General features: G+C 36.9%; 2 protein-coding genes across 2 annotated transcripts in view; one reads left to right on the top strand and one right to left on the bottom strand.

Annotated features, from left to right (window-relative positions):
- Window positions 1-766: 766 nt before the first annotated feature.
- WDR48 (WD repeat domain 48) lies at window positions 767-19,287 on the bottom strand. Its single transcript, XM_019471191.1, has 18 exons — window positions 19,151-19,287; window positions 18,739-18,817; window positions 18,373-18,455; window positions 18,124-18,253; window positions 14,679-14,767; window positions 13,693-13,794; window positions 13,105-13,329; window positions 11,607-11,681; window positions 11,156-11,258; window positions 10,749-10,846; window positions 8,786-8,893; window positions 8,295-8,391; window positions 7,674-7,769; window positions 5,384-5,489; window positions 3,808-3,895; window positions 3,159-3,235; window positions 1,894-2,086; window positions 767-1,270 (listed from the first exon to the last, which is right to left on the bottom strand). The coding sequence occupies exons 2-18, from the start codon at window positions 18,794-18,796 to the stop codon at window positions 1,175-1,177; spliced, it is 1,824 nt and encodes a 607-aa protein (XP_019326736.1). The 5' UTR covers window positions 18,797-18,817; window positions 19,151-19,287; the 3' UTR covers window positions 767-1,174.
- Window positions 19,288-26,811: 7,524 nt separating this feature from the next.
- LOC103896180 (sodium channel protein type 5 subunit alpha-like) overlaps window positions 26,812-27,232 on the top strand; it is a gene marked incomplete at its 3' end in the record, with an annotated part of 51,864 nt that continues 51,443 nt past the window's right edge. Inside the window, 1 exon segment of the mRNA XM_019471178.1 lies at window positions 26,812-26,856. Within this exon segment, the coding sequence (XP_019326723.1) occupies window positions 26,812-26,856 (45 nt within the window).

Raw genomic sequence — 27,232 nt, 5'->3', positions numbered from 1 at the left:
TTTCTTTACGAGGATTTGTAATTTGTTCTGGCTACAAATGGTTTTCTGGGACAGCCCCACATTTTCTCACGATAAGTTGAAATGCCTTTACCCCCTCCCCCCAATAAGTTAAACTCTATAAAAGACTACTATGAGTCTATGACAGTCACAGATTTTTAGAAATAACTGTGAAAAGAAGATCCGCATACATCTATAACAAAAGAACAACTGCATATAAAACTTTGGAAAAGAAGAATAAGTATTTTTATATCATGAATATGAAATCTGCTGAGAAGTTTCTAAAGTTTAACGTTAAACGTATGAAGTTATTTTCAGGATGGTCTGAAGTTTTAACAAAATGTCACATAGTTTTGGAGCACAGTTACCAAAAATTAGACTAGTGTGTCTTTAGAACACCTAGGACACAGTGCAGGAAGTAGTTATATATATTTAAAAAAAAAAAAAAAATTCTCTTAAGTTGCTGCAAAGCCTGTTCACTCTATTATGATGCACAGCATCATTGGACTGACCCTGCTACAATATTTATCTAGTGTTCTTATTCTGCATGTCAACAGCTCTCTAAAGCAACAATTGCGTTGCAGTATTAAAACAATTCTAATGTTAACCCTTCATTTGCAATTAAATGGGCCGATTCTTTCAAGTATGCAATACCTATTTTCTGTTGTTTTTCTTTTCCAAATGTCTTTAAGTGGTGGAAATGTTTGAGTAACCTGTGAGAAATCGTTGTAGGAACTTAATGAATGGAATGTACTAAAAATACCTTGTGCAGTTCTGAATTATATTGTGAACACAGCGACTAATATGGCCAAAATGGTTTCATATCAAGCATGAGCAGATGAGGATATTATGTTCTGGAAAAACAAAAGCAAAGAGGAGGAAGCAAAAGTCTGCACTGGATTATCATCCGTTCTCTGTACACCTCACACAACACGAACCACTCAGGGACTTCCCATCTCATTAGCTGAGACTAGGACAGACTTTAGTTTAAGTCATATAGATTTTTTTCCTCTATATTACAGATCTATTAGTCACTTCAATTAAATGTATACTTTCCGTCCATACTGAGTCATTAGAAGTCTCATCTACCTTAGGGGTTCAGTGGGCTTCTATAGTACTACTCTTGGAACCAGTACAGTACGGTCAAGTAAATAACCATTTGGGTCCACCGCTCCCTTCACGTTGATTTCTGGCGATAATGAAGTGTCAGATCACCACCACTCTTCCAAATGAAGTGCTTTACAGTTCGAAGGTCCATATTCGGATCCAAAACCTAAACAGTAAAAATTCATCTTTCATTCCACAGATCTGCTAGATTGGCAGAAATTCAAAGATAAAACACTGTGGTTGGGCAAAACAATCCTCTGGGTGAACTGGCATCAAAGATGAACCATGCAAAGGCTCGGATTTTTCAACGAGCAAGTAAACCTGACGCATTACTGGAAGATTTTAGCAATGTAACATATAACTTTGTATTACAACCACCTCCTCAATATTTAATCTTCATGCATTTATTACACTTGCTAGACAATTCATGATTTTGGACAAATTTTGAACTCTGCTAGAAATGTAGAATTCAGAACATTCCAAAAATGCTAGAAATGGAACTCTATGGAATTGTATTAGGTCCATTTGTTGAGTATGAGTAAGTAATCCTATAAAGGCTACTAGTCAGACCAAATTAAACAGGCATACTATATAAATTCTTTGATCCGGCTATCTGCAGCTGTCTGGACTTGTGTCAGCAGTAAGTTAACATGATGTCAAAACATTTACTTAGTTTTAAAGGTAACAGATAGTCTATAGCATATTTCAAGCTCAGTATTCAGAAATTCGCAACTGATTCATTGCTAGACATTGGTTTTGTTCACAGGCTAAAACACCCAAGTAACTTACCTGGTCCTGGCACAGAAGTTCAATCTTCTCCTCTGCTAGCACAGCAATGTCCTCTTCTTTTTCTTGTTCTCCTGCTTTTTCATTATTGGAAGAGCTAGTTGTCTGAGACTCATTATCCAAGTTTATGATTTTCTCATACACGTGTTCCATCACTTTTCTCACCTGAAGCATATCACTTGCTGACAGTCGGTCTCTATATAAGGTAAGCAAAATTTGGCAGGGAAAAACTTGAGAAACTGTATTTCTTATCTTTGCAATACCTTAATCTGTAGCAAACTATGCAAGTACACAGATAAGCTCTTTATATTGTAAGTTTAATAGTAAATTATCAGGATCTTCCAGAATACCGTGATCATAACAGCTATTTATCCAAAGATTCACACAGCAAAAGGGACTCAGAAAAGTGGTAAGATATTCAAAAGACCGAATTAAAATCAAACCTTAGATGAACAGTATTGTACACAACCCTCATTCTTTCAGTAGAAAAGGAATCAGTAAGAGAAGGACAGAGGATATGGAATAATAAAAGAGGTAAGCCAGAATATGCTGTTCACCCTACTACATTAACAGGGCATTCTAAAGCCATAAGCAGCAGCAGTTTTTCCACAAAGTACGCAAAAAGCCTGTGAAGCTCCTCTTTCCCAAATTGTCTCTGATGTGAAGAATTCAATAAGACTTAAAGAGGAACTAGGCATTTGTGAAAAGTACCAAAAATTGTTGCATATAAATGGTAGGCATACTGTCTATGACGTTGACTTCGTACCTGAGGACCTGCATTGATTTCTAACCTATATAGCTCCCAGTTACAGCTAATGTGATAGGCAGACTATCTTGCATTCCCTACTGTCAGGTTTTGTACCTTTTCCTTTTAAAAAGCTATAATTCATCACTATTAGCAATAGGAAACATAACATAAAACTGTGGTTCTGAACAGTGTAACAATCTATAAGTTCCTCTGTTTTCTGATTAAATACCACAAGAGACAGAAAGTCTAATTTCAGTAGTTACTTTTTGGACATTTCTTAGCATAAACTTAAAGCAACTGCCCATTGAACCCAAAAGAAACCTATAGTTCTTTCAAATATCCTGATATAATTCAATGCTTCAAAGTGATGCTGCTTAAATAACTAGAAACTTCTACAAATTCATCAAGCACAATACGATTCTCTGGCAAACCGGGTTTTTTTTTTTGGGGTGGGGTGGGGTGGGGATTGAGCTTGCAATTCTCTTTCTGCAGTTTTGAGAGTCAAATATGCATTACTTACTTTTTTAGAGTTTTTGCCCCTGATGATGAATGAGGTTGGAGGTAGAAAGGAATCTTATTGAATTTGGGCATATTTTTCTAGAAAGAAACAAATTTAAAAAGTGTTAATTTAGGATGAACTGTTACCAGCTCCTATTTCCAGCAGCTGCCATGTGAAGTATATTCAGCTCCTAATTATCAAAAACCAAGAGAGATTCTTAATCAACATCACCACCACAGCCAACTTCCAAATTACTCATACTCCTGAGATGCTTCAATTTAGATGATGCACGTATCATCTAGCTTTTGAATATAAATTATCATTTATTTCAAAGGAAATTAGATAGTATCAAAAGACTGCAGCAATATGAAGAGTATTCTCTGTTTCTGAGTGCCACACTTGAAAAGGATACCAATTATACACAGTGCTTTGAATTCTTTTTCTAAGACTTTCTGTCAGAAGAAAGTGAGCAAACACACCTTAATTGGACACATCAAAAAAATATTGAATCTCAAAGGGTCTTGAATACAGACCTTGAGACCACTTATTTTAAATACAAACAGAGCAAAAATTTAAAATGTCATTTCAGATCCTGTCCAGTTAAAAAAAAGTGTAGTTCACCTGAAAAAAAACCCAACAAAAAAGCATAATCTATACACACGATACTTACATCCACAGTGATGTCAATTACCCATTGTGGCACAGTTTCATTAAGAAGCATAGATTCAGTTTCACCTCCTGAATCCCGACATAATAACCTAAGACATACAGAAATAACCTTTGTGAAAGAAAACAATTATCGTAATGTGCATTAAAAAGCTTTCAGGAGAGGACCTGCCCCTTTAATGGGCAGGGAGCTTGAACTCAGTTAGCTGGCCCTTCACATCATCAAACTTATTGGGGAAGTGATCACATATTTTCTGTAAAGACCAGAAAAAGTAGCTGCAGGAAGAAGACAGATCCCTAGAGCAGAAACAGGGAAAAGTATCTCGGGAGACTATAGGCTATGGCACAGAGAAATTTAAAAAACTGCTTTGCTTGTGGATTGCATATGTTTGTGTGTTGAAGTACAAAACTGTCAGGAGAAGGGGAAAGGCACCTGGCACAAAGCAATTCTTTTCTGCTTGGGAAAACGAGCTTTGCATGTAAAGCATCTGCTAAGCCCTCACCAAATGGAAAGAATAAAACCGATTTTAAGAAATGCGCACGTACAATGGTGAAACAAAGCCACATATAATTTTATAAATTCCAATTAAGTATTTTGTCAGAGTGTCCTGCAAGCCACTTTTTAGGTCCAATAAGCATGGCTTGCTCCCTCCGATGGTGTCTTTTCAGCGTTCTCTTGAGAACAAGCTGTATAAGTCATAAGATCCACCAGTACAAAATGGATGCAAATATTAAGCCCCAGCTACAGTGTAAATACATTGATACTGCAGGGAAAAAAAAAAAAAAATCAGTTTCAAAGCTGAAAAAGGTTACCCTGCTTTACTGACCAATTCATGAACTGAAAGTTACATAGTTTTTGGGCCTATTCAGCCTGGGAAACAAAACCAACAAATCAAACATCCCCCACCCCTCAAATTTAAAATCCACTATGTCAGCAAATATTAAACGCTTCATGGTATTTGAAAGCTTGGCATTTGTTTTGCAGCACTATTAAACTGTGTCTGACGTATCATATATCACAGTTAGGCTTTTCAATGTAGAATGAAAAGAAATAGAAAGGTAATCAGCATATACACATTACAGTACAGAACCTGTGCTCCTACCTGCCAGAGCTTAGGACCTTCTAATGGGTCATCAACTATAATTTTGGGAGAAGAAACCAACTCTCTAGGTGAGTAGGATCTCCTGTCTGAGTCATTAACGCTCGAAGACCAGCACAACAGACCCGTAAGAGAAGTTCTACAAGAATCTAAAGTAGCACAATTTCATTCTAAAACAAAGTTCAGTTAATCAGTTTGCAGGAAGAGGGCACCCAAACAGATCTCAAAGCTATGACATACAATGAAGAACAATATACAACTCTTACCGTTGTAAAACGCCACACCTTGTTGATGTTCAAACCCACATACTCAGTTGGACAATGCAAAATTATCATTAACAGCTGCTGATTTTGCCTGCCAAGGGCATGTCTTGAATGTACAGTACAGAACAGACGCAAGTATTACATTTTGATAGCATTTCTGCCTGCACAAAGGAAGTGATTGTTTGGCCACTGAATTTACACTCTTGAGTTTTTATACCTGAACAAAGTGCGTCCTCCAGCCTCACCAAAAATAACTGGTGTATGTGGTGGCACTTGAAAGTATCCATTTCCTTTCTGGACTCTGTTCTCCTGCTCACCATTCACTGTTGGAAAAAAAATATACACAACAGTGAGACTGCACTAGGCCTTAAAATTGGGTATACATAGACCAAAAAGTGTCTTTTCCACCTGCAGCTAATGTATTTCAAAAATTAACAAAATTATAAGCTTCACAAAAAACAAGAAAATCCCCATTTCCAACACACAGCGAGTCTACTAAAAGGAACACTAGAGAGTAAAGAGAGCAGTACAGGTTTGTGGAAGGCCTATTTCAAAAGCCTTTGAGAAAAGGGCAATAGAGCTCATGAGCCAAAACCTGATTACTAGTTTTCTCCAGTTCCTTAACAGAATTCTGAGGATTTGTCAAACTGAACAATACTAATATTAGAAATCAACTAAAGAGATTCCACTGAGACAAGACTATTTTTCCCCTCTACACTGACAGTACAGAACTCTGAAGGATGTTAGCTTTGCTCTTCTACCTGGATTAGCCAGATGTCAAAATAGCACGCTAGTAAAGCTCGGACTCACATTTCCTTGAACTTACTGCATTCTAAATTCAATTTATTTTTAGCTAGTTATAGCAGTATGGTCTTCAAACACTGAGGAACCTGATTCCACATCAGATGGATAGGATAAGATTAAAGAAAAATCAGTATTATTTATGCACCTCTTGAACAGTGCAGCTTGTAGTCAGTCAGATATCTTGAAACACGATATAGAAGTATTTAGATGCCTTCTTTTCACTTGAGAAAGATCATCTCGATCACACTGCAGCATCTAGTTACTGTATTTGAACATGATGTTGAATTTGAGCAACATAAGAAATTTAAATGGCATAGTCTCATGAGATGAATAATTCCTCAGCTTTCTGACCAGCAAGACATATAGTGAAAGAAAGGTCAAAAATCATATCATGCAAAGAAACCAAAAACGAAAATCTATTCTCTATTAGAAGGGATGAATATGATACTGAAGCTAGAGCAAGTGAAAAATCCTACAGTTTGAAAGATTTATTCGTAACGCTTCTGTTAATAATTGAGAGGAATGATACTGCACATGTATACATATATATATGTATGTAGACTTAAGTTCTTGTCTCTTTACACAAATTTCAGTGTCCAACAGGTACACTTTATCTTCTTAAGCCACTGTTCAGGGTGAGTTTCTTAATTGTTACTTTTGAAAGGCAAAATGAAGACTGATTCTGTAGTGAATACTGTAAACATTCCACTAATCCACAACTATTCACAGAAATAAGCAGTGCAGCATCAGTGTTCCAATAATATAAAAGCCTGAGTTATACTTCTCATATCTTGTCTGGCTCAAGCTGTAGACTGCCAATACACAAAAGTATAAGAATCAGCAACTTTATCCAGAAAAGCCTGCCAAGTGCTGTAACCCTCCATGGAGGTCATTTTTGAAAGAAGAAAGTAGCTAACTCTTGGCACAGTCTTTGTCACAAAATGGCAAGATATTGCTGAACTTACAGTTTTCTTAGTTGCATTATCTGTAGACAGTAATTTCTTAATCGCCAAAGACAAGACTTTTCAGTCAAAGCTGATCTGGGTTGAATTAATTTCAAAATAATCCACAAGCTTAGGAGTTATACAGTCTTTTTTATTCTGCCAAATTCAGCCACTATCTTACATTTTACATGGCTGTGCTTTTTATCTCATGCCTGATTAGACTTAGCATGATTGCCTTAAAACACCACTCTAAGATGGTTTTGTATAGACCTACCCCCATGTATTATTCCAATAGCCATTGAATATATTTTTTCCAATAAATCTTTCTTTTATTTTATAGTGTTCATAATACCTAGAAACAAATTACAATTATGTCAAGAGAATACTGGCTAATGTTGAATAACTGAACTATTGCTCTTTGCTGTCATTATCTAGGCTGTTTCTGTACCAAGTGAAGCTTTAGTTTTGCCAGTAATTGTTCTTCATCAAGGCATCATGCTTCTGTAACTTCAGAATCATCTATTCACCTACTTTTTTATGGACTAGAGTTCTTAAGATTTTTGCCGATACTTTCAGAAGAAAGCTACTCAGCAAATTTTGGTGTAAAGCAAATTTAAAAGCATTAAAAAAATTAGTCTATAATGCATACAGAGACAGGTGTAAGACAGCAAGTGAAGTTGTATCTGTTAAAGAAAGAGAAATATAAACAAACAGAATGTATGAACAAATCCTAAAAAAGGAAAATATGAAAATACTAACCATGATTTATTTCGTTTTCTTCTTCATCCATTGGATTGATATGTGTTCTGGGCCAATACTCCAGAAGTGCTTGTAGCAGAAGCCCTCCAAGGTTTACTGTCAAGACATAGTGAGGTAGAACTTCAGTTACATAAAAACCGTTGGCATCATAATATGCTACATTTGATCCACAGCTGAAAACTTTCCCAAAAGTTTGAGTTGTTCTGTTCCCAGAACAAACTTTTTATGGGCAGAGAAATCTGCTTATCACAATCTCAGAGCTATACGTTATAATCTTTCAGAAAAAGCTGATTTTAGAATCATTACTGTTGGATCACTCACATGCTTAACATTCTCTAGATTAGGTAACAGTTCCAAGTTTAGGAATACTACACTTTCCCTTTTGCTTCTTAAAGGTTTAAAACCAAGTTAAATAGAAAACCTGAACATGACTGAAATGTTTCAGAAAAAAGCAAACATTCTCATTGGAGCATTCTCTGCAGAATTTAGTCTCAAGAAAATATGCCCTAAAATCCAACCAGCTACTGACGTATGTGGCACTGGAATACTTTGAAACATAAACTCTGGAATTTATTCTGCTTTTTTGTCTCGATAAAACATAAAATACTAGTTAAAACTCACATTTTGGATCAGAACCATCTGGACTGCTAAATCCAGCATCCTTTGCTGAAACCCAGGCTGCAAAGCAGTCACTTTCATCCAAAGTAATTGTCAACATCTGTTGGAAAAAGACCACCAGGAAGAGGAATGCAATAGTTGTTTCGTATTAAAAAAGTCTATAAATTTATTTTGTTCATACTTAGCTGGGAATACAAAACAAAGAATTTCTAAATGCATGATGGCACACTTTGTTTCCCAAACTGTATTAATTCATAATTGGTATTGGTGGATTTAAACTGACCATACCGTGAGGGAAAAAAAATAATCTGTTATTCAGATTATTAAAAACTGAGGTAAAATTTGCTGTTTTGCTTCAAAATAAATCTAACCCATCAGATAAATTATGATCATTCTTCAAAACTTATAACACACTAAAACCTTTGTGAACAAACACTATATGAAAATCTATGAAATATGATATTAGAACAACAGATTTAGGAGTTGTATCTCACCCCAGTTTTCAAGTCTACTGAGAACCAGTTTGGCACATACACCATTTTAAATCTCTTCTTAATTTCTTCTTCAAAATCTACTTTCCCAAGGTCTTCAACTTTACATGCCTGTACACCAAAATAAATACACAAGTTTTTAAATTCTGAGTATTGATTCATAGCAACACCTCAAATCTTTTACTTGACTTTCATATACACTTGGAATGATTACGACTTACGATTTCTCCCTCAGTGCTGTAGTCCAGAAATACACAAGTTAAAGATTCAAATTTTTCTCAAAAAATTGAACAATAGTTTATGTGGTAAGTAATTTTTATTTTTTATTTATTATTTATTTCTGAGGTAGTGGCATCCAGCCTGTGGAGAGGTATGGAAGGATTACTTCACATTAATAAAAAACATTTTCCCTATCACTGAGCAGATAGCTGTCTTCTAGCATCCTCTGTCATTCTTCTCCCCATCAGTATCAATACTTCAGCACAACTCTCTGCCAAACACCAATATTTGTTGCAAATCTAGAAACAAATTCAGCTCAACTACTGCAATGGAAACAGCAGTGAGTGAATTTGTGTGCAAATTCTTTTGTCCCGTTTTAATTTATCTATCTGTTTTACTTTATACTCTTATTTTGAAGTTCCTCAAGTAAGTCTGTTAACATCCAAATTCTTGTAATCCACTTGAAGAGTCATCCTGAAACCTGAAACACGTGCTTTAAGCAAACTCTAAGGATTGTAACCTTGCAAGACTTATTTACTCAAAATCCAGGAAAAGCTACAGGAAGCAAAGATTGACGGGTGTAGCTATAGGTAAGAAAACTTCCCTCTTTTCTTCCAGCATCCTCAATAGAGTCTCAGCTTTAGAGCGCAGTGATCCTACACATAAGATGACACTTTGACCTGGCAAGTAACCCCAGCTCTAAAGTGACTATGTATTTAAACATATCTAAGAGATGCTTCCGAAACCCTTACTAGCAAAAGAGAAAAGGAATTGAATGAAGGTATAAATTAACATTAGCATTTGACTTTGGTCCTGAGATCTAACACTGTACTTAAATATATACCAACTGTAAACGGAAAGAAAGCAAGCTATTCACTTTTCCACGAAAGTCATCTAGATCATTTTTAGTACAAATCCACCTTCTCCAACTTAATTCCCTTCTTTCTCACTTCAGTCAGCAGCTCAGTAAGTTAGTTGGGCGTGCTTTACTTCATTACTGAATCTTGGCTGAGGCACTGCATAGTTCAAGATGAAAAAAAGATTTAGAATTTCAAACAGGATTTTGCAAGAGAAGAAATTGCTGACCATCTCACTGATCTGGGATTCCAGTCCTTTCTCTCTGCACTCTTTTCCCTCTCCTCTGACCAACACTTGGGTAAAGCAAGATAAAGAAATGCCACGCCAAGTCTCTCTCTTCTCACAGGAGCAAGTAACACTAGGCGGGAGCCATGCTTCCTTTTGCTAATTTTCCTTCCAGTCCTGCCTTCTTGCCTGCTATCTTGCCAACTAACATGCTCCCAGAATAAGCCACAGACTACTAGTCAGCACACTCGCTTGGGATCTGTGGGTTTGTAGCAGGACCTGAAGCACAGCTTTCCCTTTTGCAGGCTAAGCTTTCTTATGCTATTCCATACTGCATTGGGCAGACATGCCCATGGGCCTCTACGAGCCCGCTTTGAAACAAAACCCAATCAAAACAAACGTTACTGTTTTCAGAAGAGAATTCAAGGGTCTGAATTTCAGGCGAATGAAGATGTCAGCCTCACGTCAGGCAAAGATGCAGAAAAGCTCAGAAATGCCCCCTCCCCTTTCAAACAGCAATCTTTGCATTACGTCTTGGGACAGAAAGATGACTTACTTTCTACCACAGGAACCCCACACCCAAAAAAAAAAAAAAAATATAAAAAAAGGTACAAAATAATTAATAATCCAACAGTAGATGTTTAATCCAAAATTATATACTTACCTTCAAGACATCCCAGTATGCCACATTATTATTTGTGTCTTTGGTTAATATGTGTCTCTTGTCGTTAAGAATGTGGCATTGAATAATACTAGCACCCCCTAGCAAACAAACAAGAATTAAGGTCACTACAGTGATTTTTTTTTTTTTTCCTAATAGTACATTAAACTGTATAACATGACTTGTGTGATTGTTCTTTGGTTTCACTATTTTATGTAAGACTTGGATATCACCAAGGTTTAAACACTATTTTAACTGTGACTAACACCAAATAGATGATAACCACATTGTCTTTGTTTCGTTTGAAATCATAGTATCAAGTACCTAAAAACTTCAGCAGATATGGTAGATCTTTAAGACTGTCTAATGATAACAGATTTTATAAGGTACTCTGGAAAACAGCTGTTTACCTTTTATAACTTGGTCAGGCTGTGTACACAGGGGTGGTATAGGATTGGTACAATCATTATCATAATCTCCAGATGCTCTAAAATTATGAATTCCCTTCAAAGTCTAAAGAAAGAAACAAAATAATGACACATTCATAATAATCTATAAACTTTGCTTTTATCTGTGAGTAACAACTGCCAGTTCATGCTGCTATTTAGATGTTAATCATCCAGTTCTGAGTAAGGTAATTTATTTCTAAAAGCAGCATAAATGGATAGCAAAGGAAGTAATTCGAAGCTTAATGTCTTGATCAATTTCAATATTAGCATTTTATGATTTTCTTAAAGAAAGCTTACAGATCATAGCAAGTCACAGTCAAATTGCAAGCAACAGTCCAACAGTTCCCAAACGAAGACTGCAAGTCCCATGACTACTTAACTGAATTCACAGAGTGTACAATATATCACTTACCCATTTATTCACAGAGGATTTAGTTGTTGCAACCCAAAGTGCTGGAGGAGGATCAGCTGATCTATCAAGTTCCATCTAAATAATGAAACAACAGATACCTTCAGGCACGCTTAACTTAATTTTCCTTTGTTCAATTAATATTTGCTCTGTGTAGATCTGCTTTCATACTTGGATGTATCTCAGAAACAGCACTACCTTCATTTTACTACAGAAATACAAAGTTTAAATGAAAAATAACTAAGCTGCATTTTTTGAAACTCCAGAGAAATTGTTTCAAATATTCAACAAATAAATTCTGGACATGGACAATAGTAGATGCAATGTGTCTAAACACCCAGTATTTAAAGTTGCTTCTAGCGTGATGCAATCTTGTCTAACAGACAGTTTGATAGGTACAATATTTTCTGAATTACTTTGCATTCAAATACTTCACATGGTTAAAAAGAGAATATAAGAAGTTCTGTACTAATGAAAAAGCAGAACTTTATACATTTGGCTCTGCTGTTACACTTCTTGGACAACAACGAATCACTGTAGCTAAGATCTTAGAAGACCCTTTCTGATCTTTGTACAGCTGACCATAGCTTTCATTTTCCATTTTGAACTGAAATTTCTCAGATTCTGACTTTTTCAAAACTACATTAATAGATCCAGGATTTTATCTGAACATACTAAGCCAGAGTTCACCCGCAAGGAAAGCCAGATTGCTTATACGCTGGCATCTGTTTCCATCGCACACTCCTTATATACCTACACGTTCCAAGGTTATGTCATCGGGAGTTACAGACAGCAAAAAAAAAAAAAAAAAAATCCAAAAAGCAGTCTCTTCAAAAGACTCAGACTTGTGCATGCAGTTTTCTCCAGTTAAGAAAACATCATGTTTAGCTGTTCAAAAAACCCACAATAAATTTTACTCCCAGTTCCCATGAGTATGCAACATATTCTAACACAGTCCTGTACATATATATTGCTGCTAAGAAACATGCATTTTTGTCTAAAGCCTTGGCAATGCCAGCTTAGTTTCTTAAAACCATACTAGAGTCTGGTAAAAATAACTTTTCATGTTTGACGCATATTCAATTTCATTACTATTTGAATTTGCATATTTTAGGTAGCTGCCAGGCATTTATCTTCTTCAGACAATTAAATTTCAGATGTAACTTAGGAGACAAAGCCAATACACTGAAGATGTGGTGTAATAAACACTTGTTACCCAATGTGCATTCTTTTATCAACTTATACCTCAAGCCACTATTTCATTAGACAACATGCAATACAATTACACTTTTATACCATGAGGATAACTGAGCACGGGCAGAGGTTGCCCAGAGAGGTTGTGAAGTCTCCATCCTTGGAGATATTCAAAAGCCATCTGGACATGGTCCTGGGCAACCGGCTCTAGGTGGCCCTGCTTGAGCAGGGGTGGTGGACGAGATGACCTCCAGAGGTCACTTCCAACCTCAACCATTCTGTGATTCTCTGAATTAAACTCAATTACCTTAAGAACTGGTGCCTTTTCTTCACAGATAAGCACACGGATATCAGGATTTCGTAAATCTGTACAATAAATCTTCCTGTCTCTTCCTCCTGAATAAACATGAGTGAAGGCTTCATTGACCTGCAGAGCCCAAACACCTTCATCATGGACTCGATATGTGGCTATACATCTCTGCTGCCCAAGGGACCATAGGCGGATAGTCCCATCAGAGCTGCCTGAAAGACACTGAGCAACAACCATCATACTTAAATCAAGCAGGTATTTAAGTCTTTTAAAATCATTTATTCCATAAAGAGCTTTCATAATTCTTATGGTTATATTTTTCCATTAAGACAGTGCTAAACAAAGACTGGCAGTTAACAATTCTAGTCACAATTTCCAAACATTTTATGTAAACCACCCCCTTCATACCTAGATGGACCTGTAAGAGCTTTCACCCACCAGCCTCCCTACCTTAATCACTAAATACCTGTAAAATACTTGTTAAGCTACCTTCTGTAATCTATGACATAAAATAATTATATTGAAAAAGACTAATGACATTTCTGCATTCTGTAAAATGCCTTTGTCTCAAGTTAAAGCACATACCTGGGTGCCATCTCTGTTCAACAACAAAGCTTTTACATTGTCCGTGTGCCCTTTGAGTTTCATTAGTTTTGCACAAGTTCTCGGATCCCACACCCTTAGAACCTACATAAACAGACATTGGAAAACTGGCATTAACGTCATTCTTCCCACCAATGCATTTTCTCTACAGAAAATTAAGCCTTTCCAAATAAACTGACCCTTATTCTGAACACGCAGACATCCATCACCAAAAACATGCTTCATTAGAACAAGACAGACATAACTAGATCTTATGCACCTCTAATAATCAGATGTGATTTTCTTCGCTTGATTTTAATTTCATTTGTTCTGTCTTCTTAAGAAATTGAAGAATGGAAGTGACTGGAAACAGGATAGTGTGATATGGGTAAAAAACAGATTCTGAGAATCCTCTCAGATGCTTCGCTGGTGTATCCTATTTTCATTTTTATATTGACTTGGAAATAAAATTCTCTCAAGGTTAGATGAGGTAAAAAAACAACTCGCAGGTGACTTTAGGGTGTTTCACCTTCCTTTACAACAAAGAGCATGGGCTATCTCTTGGGAACACTTGAACTTCATTAGCTCACTTCATTTCCCACCTCCTGCACAAGTCTTACAAATTGCTGGTACCACCTCTTTCTTACCTGTGGCAAATGCTACAGTTTTTATAATCATCTGAGTAACGTGCCCCCAAAATCAGAGCTCGTGTGGTGAAATGTAATGATCTCTGATAGAGAGAGGGTTACACAAGATGATCTGATTGCCTCTTCTGTGTATTAAAACTATATGGATATATACACATCTTCAGACTGAGGCAGGTGTTTGTATCCTAGACTTACACTCCCGCTTAAAAAAAAAAAAGTGTCAACCCTCACTATTAAAAACACAAAATCTGCTACAGACATGACATTCAAAATGAATAAAATTGTCTCTTTATACTTAACTTTGAACTGAACTGGAATGAGCCTTACCAGATTTTTGCTTACCTTTTCAGTGGACCCTGACACAATAACTGTTCCCATTTGATTCATTGCAAGGCTGTAGATTGAGTCTTTGTTCCCACTCAGGGAAGAAGCTATTTCAAAATAAAATTTACATTTTCAGTTTTAATGCTGTCATTTGAAAAACATACTTATTCGCTCAAAAATGTTATTTTAGGGTATTTTAATACCCTTCGATCCATGAAAACAGTGCCACTCTACCCCATATATAGAGTTGCTTTAAAAAAAAAAAAAAAGAAAGACTGTAGGCAGCATATTGCTAGGAAAACCTCATCCCAATTCTTAATCTGCTGCTAGCATAAAACCAAAGTGACCCCTCAGACTTACAGTCATTACAGTCCTGGTGCCCTTTTGGCACCACAGTTCAGTGCCAGGATCATCAAGATACTCTTGCTCTTCTCAGTTACTTTACTAGAGAATGATACTTCTATGTGATCTTATAATACATAGCATTTGGATTTAAGTGCAGGGATTTTTTTCCAAGCCAAGTAGCAGTAAAATTCTACATTACATACTAAAGGCTCTTCTCTTAGTTCAGCAGAGACGCATTACTGAAGTTATACTGCAGTGCTGAAATGTGTTACTTGAGCACGGATGCCGCCTTTGCATTTGGGAAAACCATATGGCAACTCCTTAGCATCACAACTGTCATCAGAGTTGAGGAATTCTATACCTTCTAGCCCAATCTACTTTTGGACAGATTAAAGTACCAATCCCTCAACTGGGAAAAGCACAGACACAGCAAATGAAAATCATTTATTCAGAGAGCACCATTAGGCATTTCATCAAGCCTCAAAACCATACGATCAGCATGCCAAAAAGGCTGAGAATAGCAAACTGTATTGCCAGCAAAAATGTGAAACTTTATATAATGATTTATGTATATTAGGGAAATAAGTTTCTAACTCAGTATTTGTGACCCAATATCATAAATATTTTGTCACGGTGTAAGAATTATGCAGCTTTACTTCAGGGTCCTCTTAACTAGCTATGGCTATTCAAATGTAAACTTTCAAATGAAATCTATTATTTTGTAGCCAAAATCAAGTCATAGTCTTCCACTGTCCCCAGAGAATAGCTGAAGGCAAAAAGCAGAACTGAAAACTCTTGAAGGTTAGCACACTGTTCAACAACCATATAAATTTATGAAAGGATAATGTACAGAGTTATCGCAAGCTAGACGTCAGGAATGGAAGAGAGAATCTTAAGTGTACAGAAGCAAAATTTATGCCAGAAGAAAAGCGAAGCTCGACTCTACCCTCTTCTGGAAAGGACTATCTCTCAAAAGCAAAATCTCTCCACCTAATTTAAATTATGGCTATGCTGACTGAGAGACTCTTTAAAAATAGGCTTTCTTTTAGTGTTGGCTTCCCTGTAATCAGATAGGAAATTAACGCACAAGAACAATCTTCATTTGCACTCTGAAAAAAAATCAATATTGTTTGAAAGGACTGAGGAAAACCAGCTTCTTTAAGGACATATACTGTGTTCTTCCCAACAGAAACACTGTTAGTTGGGAGCACTAGAAAGAAAGAAAAACAACTCCCCCGCTTCCCCTTTCTCCCCCTTATGAAGCATTACTGTTCTAACTCTAGAAATGCAAATTTATTTCTGTCATCTTAGAGGTAATGCCTCCACTTCAGTTTATCTTGGGCTCAAAAACAAGCATCAGCTCCTCAGTATTCCCCATCTCCCAATTATGACTCACTTGAATCATTTAAGTTCTGTATCACTGTTGCGGTGCTCAAGAAATCCTTCCCCCCCGCCCCACAACCGAGTCTTCCTGTTAGCCAGCAAATAAACTCTTCCTTCAAAAACTCCCTGTTCAATCAGAAGATAGCATAACTTACAGTTATCAGCAAAGTTTGGTGATAGAATAATTCTACTTTCAGTGAAAGAAAACTTCGGGGAAATATAAGGTAAATCTACTTAGTTATGTGCAGTCATGTGCCATCCCAATACTATTCTGCAGTCCAACACAGCTCACTAGAAGCCATCTCTCTTCTGAAGGCTACACAGACGTGCCAGCATAAGGCTGTATTTGAATTAAAAAGTCCTGCAGACAGAACAAATGCAAAACTGACAGTTCTGCCCACCAGATGCACCTTTAGTTTTAGAAGCTACCAAATCCATAAAATTAACACACCTTTCAGAATTAGCCAAAACAGTAATTAAAAAAACCACATCAAAACAACTATATGCCTGCCTCTTATTTACAGAATCACATATTCCTGAAATTTCTTAAAAGTCTGTTGGGCCAATTCCAAATTTTAGTTTTGCAGATTTTTCTTGAGTCATTCCGAACCTATGAATGAGGAAGCAAGTAGTCTTATTTAGAAAATTCCAGTGTGGCAGTGAAGCAAGATGGTACGTTCTTTCCCAATGCATACATCTGAGGCTCTGCTACTGTTTAAAGAGGAATCAAACCGTAACTATACAATGAAAGAGACCAGTCACTTTGAACACTATTTTCACAATCTACCTATAGGCAGCAAAACACACTGTGGTCAAACTAGACCTCTTTCTGAAAAAATATATTGCAAAATAGCTGATACAAACCAGGATGCTGATGACCCAGATTTACGTTATTCACTAACTAAATGTAACTGAACTTGAAGATTGGTGCCATACTTCCCAGAAGAGAAACTTAACCAGCTCTACCTTGACTATTCTAAGAAAGCGGTGCTGGAATTGCTGTATGAGGAAAGATCTCATAATTTATTGTAATGTCTTTATTGGGATAGAGAAGCAGGACAGACCACTTCTTAAAAGATGATGATGACGACATTAAGGATTAACCCTGTTAAGTAGAGTCTACGGACAGTTTCCCCTCACGTTCTAATATCTAACTAGTGAGTTCGATCTCACTAGTATGCTATCCTTACATGTAATTACTGCTTAGTATTACTTCCCACGTTTTTTAATCTAAATTTATCTAGTAACTGTATTCTTCTGACAGATAGATTTGATAAATGTATCAAGTTCTGCTTTAGGAGCTGTACTGCACTTTTTGCAGATCTACATAAACAAAACAAAAAAACCCTCAAAAAACAACCAAATTATAATACACAGAAAATGCACTGACAAATAACCTAAGGGAAAATTTCTATAACGGGTTAGTTGAGGAGCAAAAAGCTTCTCAAGCTAAAGCTCTATCAAGTCTCAGAGAATACCAGCACATTACATTTCAGGAGAAAATGTTCAAAGAGACCTGCCCTCTATTCTAAATGCCATGACTGTTGGCTGCTCTAGATTTTCAGCTATTATATAACGCAACAAATGGACTGATTACATACCAAAACCACCTTAAAATTTCTTGCACATTTTTTATGTATACACAGAAACAGGTATCTATAGTTTTAAACTGATCTCACAGATTATGCTACTCAATAAAATGCACTGCATTTGCCTTCCCTCCCTAGGTACCTACTTGTTACGGTGTTATTTGAGGCAGTCAGTGCTGTTAGAGTATTTACATCCCAGAGGAATATCTGTCTGTCCAGCCCGGCAGATGCTACCAGTTCTTTATCTTTTGCATATGCTAAGGCTTTCACGTAATCCTACAATAAAGTAAATATAACAACATAAAATCAACAACATTATCCATTTGAAGTCTACACCTTAATATTTAAAAGATTGTCAGTGATAACATACAGTATTTACAGCTAATGTTTTTCACCTTATGCGTCCTTAGTGTTGACATGCAAAATCCCTTATGTGCATTCCACACTTTAACAGTAGTATCTGAAGAAGCAGATATCACTAAATTGGAAAGAATAAAGAGTAAACTTTAATGGCTTATATGTTACTTTAGAGCATATTTGTACTACTCTAATTTGCTTTTCAAAAACATTAAAAGAATCATTTATACACACATTTAAATTTTCATTAAAACATCTGCTTACACTATTTATCAAATTTACAATACACATCACAAATTAATTTTACATGCTAAGAAAAGATGGAAAATAATTAAAGCAGCAGATAACACACAATTTACACACAATTTCTGAACACTGTAGTTTTCAAACATTTAAGTACTTACATGTTTTACCATTGCAGCAGAGCACAATATCATTTACCCAATCCGTGTGATGTTCCATAGATGCTATATAAGGGTCTTGCTGCAAATTAAGAAAAAAAAAGTTTGTAAGATCTCATCACAAATGGAAAAGATTGTGACTATCAGATCCTGTTGTGATACTTTCTTCAACCTTCGAATGGATCAAAAATTGCCTAATGCGGAGTTGCTTGAAGTCACTATTCCAGAATCTTTTTGTGAAAGAACTCTACAGCTATGCAAGATATCACAGCATGAGCAATATCAAAATGATTTTCCTATCATAATAATTGGCAGCTGTTAAAAAACAGTATCAGATGTACACCAGTAGGCAGCTTATTAGCATGATAACTTGGAAAAAAGTAGGTTTAGACATCGGAATCCTCTCATGACTTACCTTGTGCTGATTGACACTCCATATCCTTATAATAGAGTCTCGGCCTGCTGTGAAGAGTCTATTTAATGCTGGATCCAGCTGAAGTGCATTTACCCCATTTCGGTTATACTTCTCCACTTCATCTCTAATCACATAGGAGACCTAAAATACATTTACAGAAATCCAATTATGGTACTAAGATTCTGACTTGGCCATAAAATCCTAACATCTAATTTCATCTTTGTGAGGTTTTCAGGTAGAAAATACTAAGAGCTTTACAAGCACTGAGTAAGTCCGTCAGTTTGAGAGTTACCACCACCACCACAGTCATTTCCAACACCACCACAGTCATTTCCACCACACACCCCGCCCACCCCCCGAAAACGGGGAAGAATCATAGAGAAGATATCAGCAGTGCTAGAACTGGAGCCCAAAGGATTTTTAATCATTACAACTCAAGCTTAGACCCAGAGAATACTTAGTTCAATTCCCTGCTCTGTGCAGATATTCTGGGTGATCTTAGACAACACGCTGAGTTTGTGTCTCGCTTCCCAAGTAGGCTTCATAGTTTCTATAGCTCGGATGACAGTATTTCCCAGACTCACAAGGGAGAGGATATGGTCACTGAGGATTACAAAGCACTGAAAGACTGCAGATACAAATTCTAGCTATTTCAGGTGTCGCTATTACTTTGAAACCAATTTTTTAAAAACTACCTACTTTCTAATATAATAAGAAGCACAAATATCTACTGCTTCAGATAAATTATACCTTTAGTTTATTTCCTTCTGTATTTGACAGTACTGTGTGTATAGGTTTTCATTGTTTTGTTCAGAAACACTAAGAGGAGATTTAAGGAGACATACTGCAAAGGCTACAGCACTCTCCGTTATTACTGTTCAGGAAACACAATTATAAGGCACTGCAGTTTCTTCAGAGCTACCCCATTCACACTGTGCTGCATCTCTCCTCATCACAGGGTTTACACAGGGTTTATGCATTACGATGAGGAAAGCCCTCACACTTAGAGAAAAAGAGGGGAAGCTGCCAGCTGTGCCTCTTCCCAGATTCTGTAAAATATAGTCAGAAAAACAAGGTAAAATTTTAGGCTTGGTATAATCCAGTCTGCCCACAGCAGGAATCATTTGGATACATAAGTACCAGTGTTTTGAAAACACTTTCCAGGAGTAGTCTTGGGCTAGAGATCTGAAAGCAATTTTTCACTCCAATAACTGCAATATATCAGTATAAAGAAAATGTTTTCCAGATCAGATCTCAGTTATACAAAAACAAAACCAACAAAATTAAACAAAAAGTTCAGCGGTCCTTATCATTGTAGAAACATTTTACAGCATCTCAGGTTCTATACCACAAGAACTGACAGGACCATTTGGTGAATGTGGGCAACACCTCAACTGAATTATCCCGTCCCAGTGCAGCACAGTAAGAGGACTGATGCTTCTAGAAAGCACGCATCCAGTCCTATTCTCTGTTTTAGAAACACCTGCAACAGCTCTATAGACGAACACTGGAGGATCAAAATTAAGAGCCTCCTGAATCCTTCTGCCCTAATACTCTCCATTACCATTCCACAAGTCCATTTACTACATGTATTGTGTTATGTCCCAATGCTCTTAAAGCACTTCTTGCTCACAGTCTTTGTTAGCCACTCACAGTCCTTGTAGAGTCACAGCTCTTCCTCCCAATTTCAGATTGTGTCTTAATTTCCAACACTCTCGGCTTCTCTCACCCGTTCCAGACTCATCCGTAATATTCTTGCTATCCATGCTCAAGTCTCCACCTACACACAGCTTCAGAGACGTTACTGAGAGAAGACACCATCAACCACGCATAATATTGTGATGTTAAAACACTTCAAATTCTCGAAGTTGTTTTGGTTTTTTTGTGATGCAGAGAGCAAGATGTATGTGCAACTGCTCACCTGGGCTTGATCGTATCATGTCTACATTGCTAGAAGACCTGCACAGACTACTTGAGTAAAAGAATGTTACAAAGTCAAGGTTTAACGTGATACAAAACACAAGGCAAAGGGATGGCCATCAAATTCACACTGCTTTCAAACTCTTTGAAGAAAGCCAATGAAAATACTCAGTTAAAAATACTAAGTGTGAGCAGATAAGACACAAATTAAAGGAATTAAAAACCTAAAGGTCAGTGTATCAAATTTGATGTTAGTTACTAGGGAGAACAATCTCTTCCTGAAATACAGTGTCAGACTCAAGATCAGCAGGGGCCCTTCAGCTCTTGCTTCTCCAAACTGCTAGCAGGGTATTTTTTGACAAATTCTCGATTTTTGGATTTGTTCCTCTTCCGTCAGTCATGTCCCATATTTGTTATTTTTCTAGGTATAATATAGAGCTCTTTATTCCACTCATAAATAAGAATGTCAAACTATGTTAGTCACCCAAGCATTTTAAGGAGCTTTTTGCTCATAATAATGTTACTTTTTTAATTTTCAGAAGTTCAAGTAAAGAACAGCCATAAATAACTGTTTTAAAAATGCAAAAAAGCAAATGGTGGCTTACTGTAGTAAATAAGGTACTTTTCATATGTGATCGATACTTTCACAGGACTGTGGAAATTGAGAGCCATATTCCTACATTAATCTTGATGGAATTAAAGTCATTTCATAATTTCTTAAAATGCAATGGATAAAATATTTTCTTGCTAAAATAAAAGAACTAAATATTGCTCTTAACACAGAAACTAGCAGTGAAAAAAAGCTCATGGAGATTAGATGTAGTAAAATAATTTTCACTTCTTTCTATAATGGAATTTGCATAACTATTAAATTTCCACCTAGAGGACCTTGAAACTGTGGCTGTCGGCTCAACTGGGTGCTGTTTGTCCATCGTTCAAAGACATGACTGGGGAAGACTAACAACCATCTCCCACTACCACCAGTACTGAAATATTCAAATGAAGGTCAAATCTAATTTGCCCTTTATTCCTTTAAATAACTTCCACATGTCAAACATCTCTTGGCAAGTACTGTTTATATTTTAAGAGAACTGAGACAAAGAGAGGCATTATGTTGTTTCAGGGTTATAAGTCTGTGGTAGCTCTAAGAGTGAATGCTAGATCTCAGTACCAGTTCAGCATTAAATATAACATCATCCTTCCTCTTCCTGTGAGAAACTTGACAAAGTAACTCTCTTGTAACAGCTAAATTAAAAAAGATTAAAATCTTATTTCTTACTGTTCCTTTTTTTTTTTGTCTAAATACATGACAGCTTTGATGGACAAAAAGATGGCAAAACAACAAAAAAAGCTTGACACTTACAAAATTACCCAGCAGTGACTGCTACTGTTCACAGAACTCAACCAGTTACTTTTGCCTCTCCTCAGACTTACAGTTCTACAAAGTTTTATTTTCCATCCACAGAAGGAATAGTATACCTTTCCTGATAAACTGCCTTAAAAATTTAAGATATAAGAGCAAAAAGGAAAAGAAATGCCTATTGTATAAAGAATAGGTAATGATCATTTTCTGCATGTCATGGGAAGAAACTGACAGCCATTTTTCAATGATAAAGGTGATTCTATTAAATTAAGCATGTGCTCCTTAAAAATCTTTTTTTATTTCTAATACTAAAAGCACAAGGGGAGAAAATTAAGATGGAATAAAATGATTTTGTGGTCAGCAAGTTTATTGACTACCACACCCAAATGAATACTGCTATTTGAGCAGTTAGGTAAGGACAAGACAAACCACTTTTCATGGAGAGAATATGAATTGAAAATGTCCACAAAAATGAACTCTCCAACTCTCATTGGAGGCCTAATGACATCCTAGTAACTGTCAGTTGCTTACATTGGAAATACTTAATAAATTTCTTTTCTCATCCAAACCAAAAAATGTTAAATGGTCCACTCTTGCAAACCAGTCATTGAGACTGAAATAAACATTTTGTATATTAAAAAAACCAAGACACACAGAATATGTGGCTGAACTAAAAATAACCTCAGAAGACATTTACTGTACACCATGTGGAACCTTTCAGAAAGAGAGGTATAACATCAGAAGTATCCAGGCTTGTATTCAAATACATTAATTATATTTAACACAGAGGGACAAATTAAGGGTTCCACAAAATCTGTAAAAAGGGTGTTGAAATGCCCCTCTTAACACAGGGAACTTAAAACAGATCAATAAAAGCAACAGCAACTTGATTTAAAAGACCTGACACTTGCGTAAGAGTGGAGGATAGCAGGCAAGTTCACTAAACCAAAAAGTTCACTAAAATGAACAAAGGAAGTTTGCTGATAATCCACGTGGTTCTCCATTATATTCTCATTTTTGGGAAAAAAGGTCAGAAAGTGGTTTTTGTTTGTTTTTTTTTTTTAAAACTTGAGTGTCACTGAATATAGAAATATAAGAACTATTAGTAAACATAGTAACTATGCAAACAAATACAAAAATATAAAGTATATATTCAAGTATGTGTGTACACACACATATCTAAACAATGTAAAAGCAACACGCTTTTGGCTGAGAAGAAATTGCTGTGATAAAATTCAACTCTGACCCGCAGCATACACCTTTATCGCTCCAGATAAGGTACTGTATTCTGCCTGAAGAGGACCGTGAAGGTCACCAGGAAGGTGCGACTCTAAGCGCCAAATGGCATGCACTTCGAACAGGGCAGACTGAGAGCACAGTTCTGCTTTCTTCATTGGGTTGATTCACAAAGTCAGTTGCAAACCACAAAGGTAATGATGACTGCGATATAGATCACAGTCGTTTTATGGCCATGATTGTCTGGGAGGGGCAAGATTTATGGGATACGAAATATTTTAATAATGACCAAGGCCTTTTACATTTATACTGCCGTAGCTTTTATAAACTCCAGAAAATAAAAATAAAAATATAAATATAATATAAAATATATAATATTTATAATATAAAATAAGAATCTTTCAGTGCAGCAGTGCACAAACATTACAAGGTGATGGACTCTCATTATAAAGAATTTACGGGATTCAGTACCCTAAACGGATCAGGACTAATCATTTTAATGACTAAGAGCTCTAGAGATAAAGCTACTGTCAACAGACACGTTTCAGCACACAAGTGAATTTCTTACAGGATCTACAATGTGTTTCCTTCATGGATGAGTGTATCAGCTGATCTGAAATCTTGTTACCCTTGTTACATTACACGTCTTACAACAGATTTTGTCTTAATAGATGGGTAGAATCTGCTTTTAAAAATACCACCACACCATCATCGTGGAGGAAACAGTGAACAGCCGAGCTCTGACGGCACTCATTCCTTGTCTGTAAGTAGAAAAAAATTTCAAAGTCACAAATGCTATTGTGAGCAACTAAAAAATTGGTATTTTTCGAAATCACTGGAAGGATTCCATGAGATCTGACATGAGTTGCATCAAAAAATGAGAGAAGCAGCAACCACCAAGGGGAAAAAAAAATAAATAAAAAATCTACTGCCTTCGTATCTTGGTAGGGCAGATGTATCCCTTAAAATAAGTTTTTAAATTAAGAACATATGGATATTTGAATTTTTATCAGGTGCTCCAGGCCCTAGAATAAAAGTAATGGAAGGCATTAAGAAGTTCATTTTATTCTTTTACAAAGGAATCAACTTACTGGCTATTCGTTTGCTTAAGTATTATATATAAAATAAATATAATTTATAAATATAATTTATATATTTATTATACAGCAAAATCTAATGCATTTTTAATAAATTATACTATTAAAAAAATCAGTAGCTGAAATATTTTCTTAATGTAAAGGGTTTTTTTGTTTCACTACTTTCTACTTGCTGTCATAATGCAGTATTAGTGCACAAATATGACAAAGTCAGTGCAAAAAGATCTTCCTACTCTGTACAAGACTTAAAGACAAGAAGGACTTAAAATTCATTCATTAATTTCATAATAAAGATGCTGATCCAGAACACTTATGGCAAAATTCCCATGTTCTGTCAATAGGTTTTGAGTGTGGGGGTGAATTTATTCGGGCCAGGCAGCAAGTTTGGGAGAGCAGTTACAATGCAACCCCTCAAGGGCAGCTACTTTAAGCCGCCTGCTGAAAAGTGGCTTTCATCTTGACTTAATTCACAGTAACATATCTGAAAGCTACAGCACACGGCCAACTGCTTCTCATCACACAGCAGTGCTCGGCACACCTCTGCATCCCCATTCCCTTCCCAACTCAGACAACCTTACTACTGCAGCCTTCAGACACGCGTGGCTAAGCTTAAGAAACACCAATGGCCTGCCGCTGGACATTTCAAATGCCTGGCTTACATTTAAATCATTAAACTTCTTACCTTTTTTTACGCATGGAACTTATTTTGAGGCCTGAAACATCTATTCTGATTAAAACCTTATACACGTACAATCATACGCAGAAGCACCCTAAACTGACTATTTTGGATGATTCTGCTTACCAGTAAAACAGGTGCATCCAAGATAATACTAGTTCCGATTTCCATAAACTTCAACCAGCTCTCCTGCCATGCAAGGAATCAAGTTCCTCCACGCCCAAGAGCCGTTTTTTTAAAAAGCTTCTTCCCCAAACCGATGAGGCTAGGGAGAAATTTCTCCTCCTCTCTCACTCTCAGAAGTTTGATGTAGCAGTACCCTAAATGCTCAGCCATTGGGAAGCAAAATAAATCATGAGTGGTTTTAACTTTCCATCAGTGGCTGGATACAACAGCCGCTTGGAATTCCATTACATGAACAAAATCCTGTCTCTAACCAAGCAGGTGAAATAATAAGAGTGCAAGAAAATACCTAGCTTCTACTCAAGGCTTTATATATGCTTATAACGTAACCAAAGTTATTCTCTGCAGATCTAGACTTACAATGTCCTGGCTGAGACACAGATCAGTGTAACAGTACATGAAGTGAAAAAAAATCACGTAACACAACAAAAGCGGAAAAGACAACGTCATAAACCAGCACAAAACCACCTGTACATACAAGTGTTTGAGCTAAATACTGTTTGGAAAAGGAATGTAGTAGTAAAAAAAGGAAACAATGTACTCTCTGATGCATGTTGCTGCCCGGGAAATAATACTTCATAAAGAAATAGGACTACATCAAAGACATATCTAGTTATCATAAAATCCCCCTCCTTAGGAGAGCAACCTGCAAAAACTTGTTTATGGCACAGGCAACAAAGTCAATAAAGGGATACCATAGTTTGGATTCTTTGTATTTTAAAGAATGTCAGAGGGTTTTTTTAGAAGGGCAAGGGAATTCCTTATACAGCATTGATCGAGCGCTTACCTTAACCATGAAAAACACTAAAGGCTATAAAGAAGTGCACATTTCCTCTGTGTGATAAAACACAAAAGAAGTGTTCAAAAACTGAACCCATCTCTGTTTGGAAGGATCCTAATGCTATTTCAGGCTTAATCAATATTTCTTTTGGTCACAGTAGATAGATACAGCTGAAACTTGCACTTGCCGCTAGAGGTAGGCAGCTTTGCACATTGATAAAGCATTAAATCTTTTCCATAGTGAAAGCTGTAAAAACGTTTAAAGTGCTGGTCGTATGACAAACAAGAACAAGAAAGTCGAGGAGCATAATAGAACCATTTTCACGACTTTTACGAATGAAGAGCCTTGACTTTTTACACACGTTTCAGTAATTCCAGTCTCCACCAAGGCTACAACAGCGTACTCATGGCTACACATGAGCCCACACCACGAGGTCTGATCGCCTCTCAGGTGAGCTGAGCGAGTTTACACCCGCCAGCCTGCCGAGGGCACGGCCTTCCTTTAAGAAACGCTGACCGGAGCTGGAGAGGGCGGACGGGCGGGGTGGTGCAGCTCTGCCTCCGCCGGGCTGGGGAACCTGACCCCGTTCGGCAGCGAGCAGCACCTCTTCCCCCTCGGCCGGCCCCTCCGCGGACGTTAGTGGAGGTGGGGGAGCGCCACTGGGGGGGGTGTCTCCCCTTCACCTCAGTGTCGTTGGGAAAGGGAAGGAGGCGACTGCGTTGCCATAGAAACCCCCAATCCCTGCCGCCCCCCAGCTGAGAGCAGCCGCTGCCACAGCTCCTCAGGGCCGGGCGCCACCGTCCCCGAGGGGCTCCCTCCCTGGCCC

The sequence above is a fragment of the Aptenodytes forsteri genome, unplaced genomic scaffold, assembly GCF_000699145.1.
Source record: "Aptenodytes forsteri isolate BGI_AS27 unplaced genomic scaffold, ASM69914v1 Scaffold80, whole genome shotgun sequence".
NCBI lineage: Eukaryota > Metazoa > Chordata > Aves > Sphenisciformes > Spheniscidae > Aptenodytes > Aptenodytes forsteri.
This window is presented reverse-complemented; position numbering and strand designations above follow the sequence as displayed.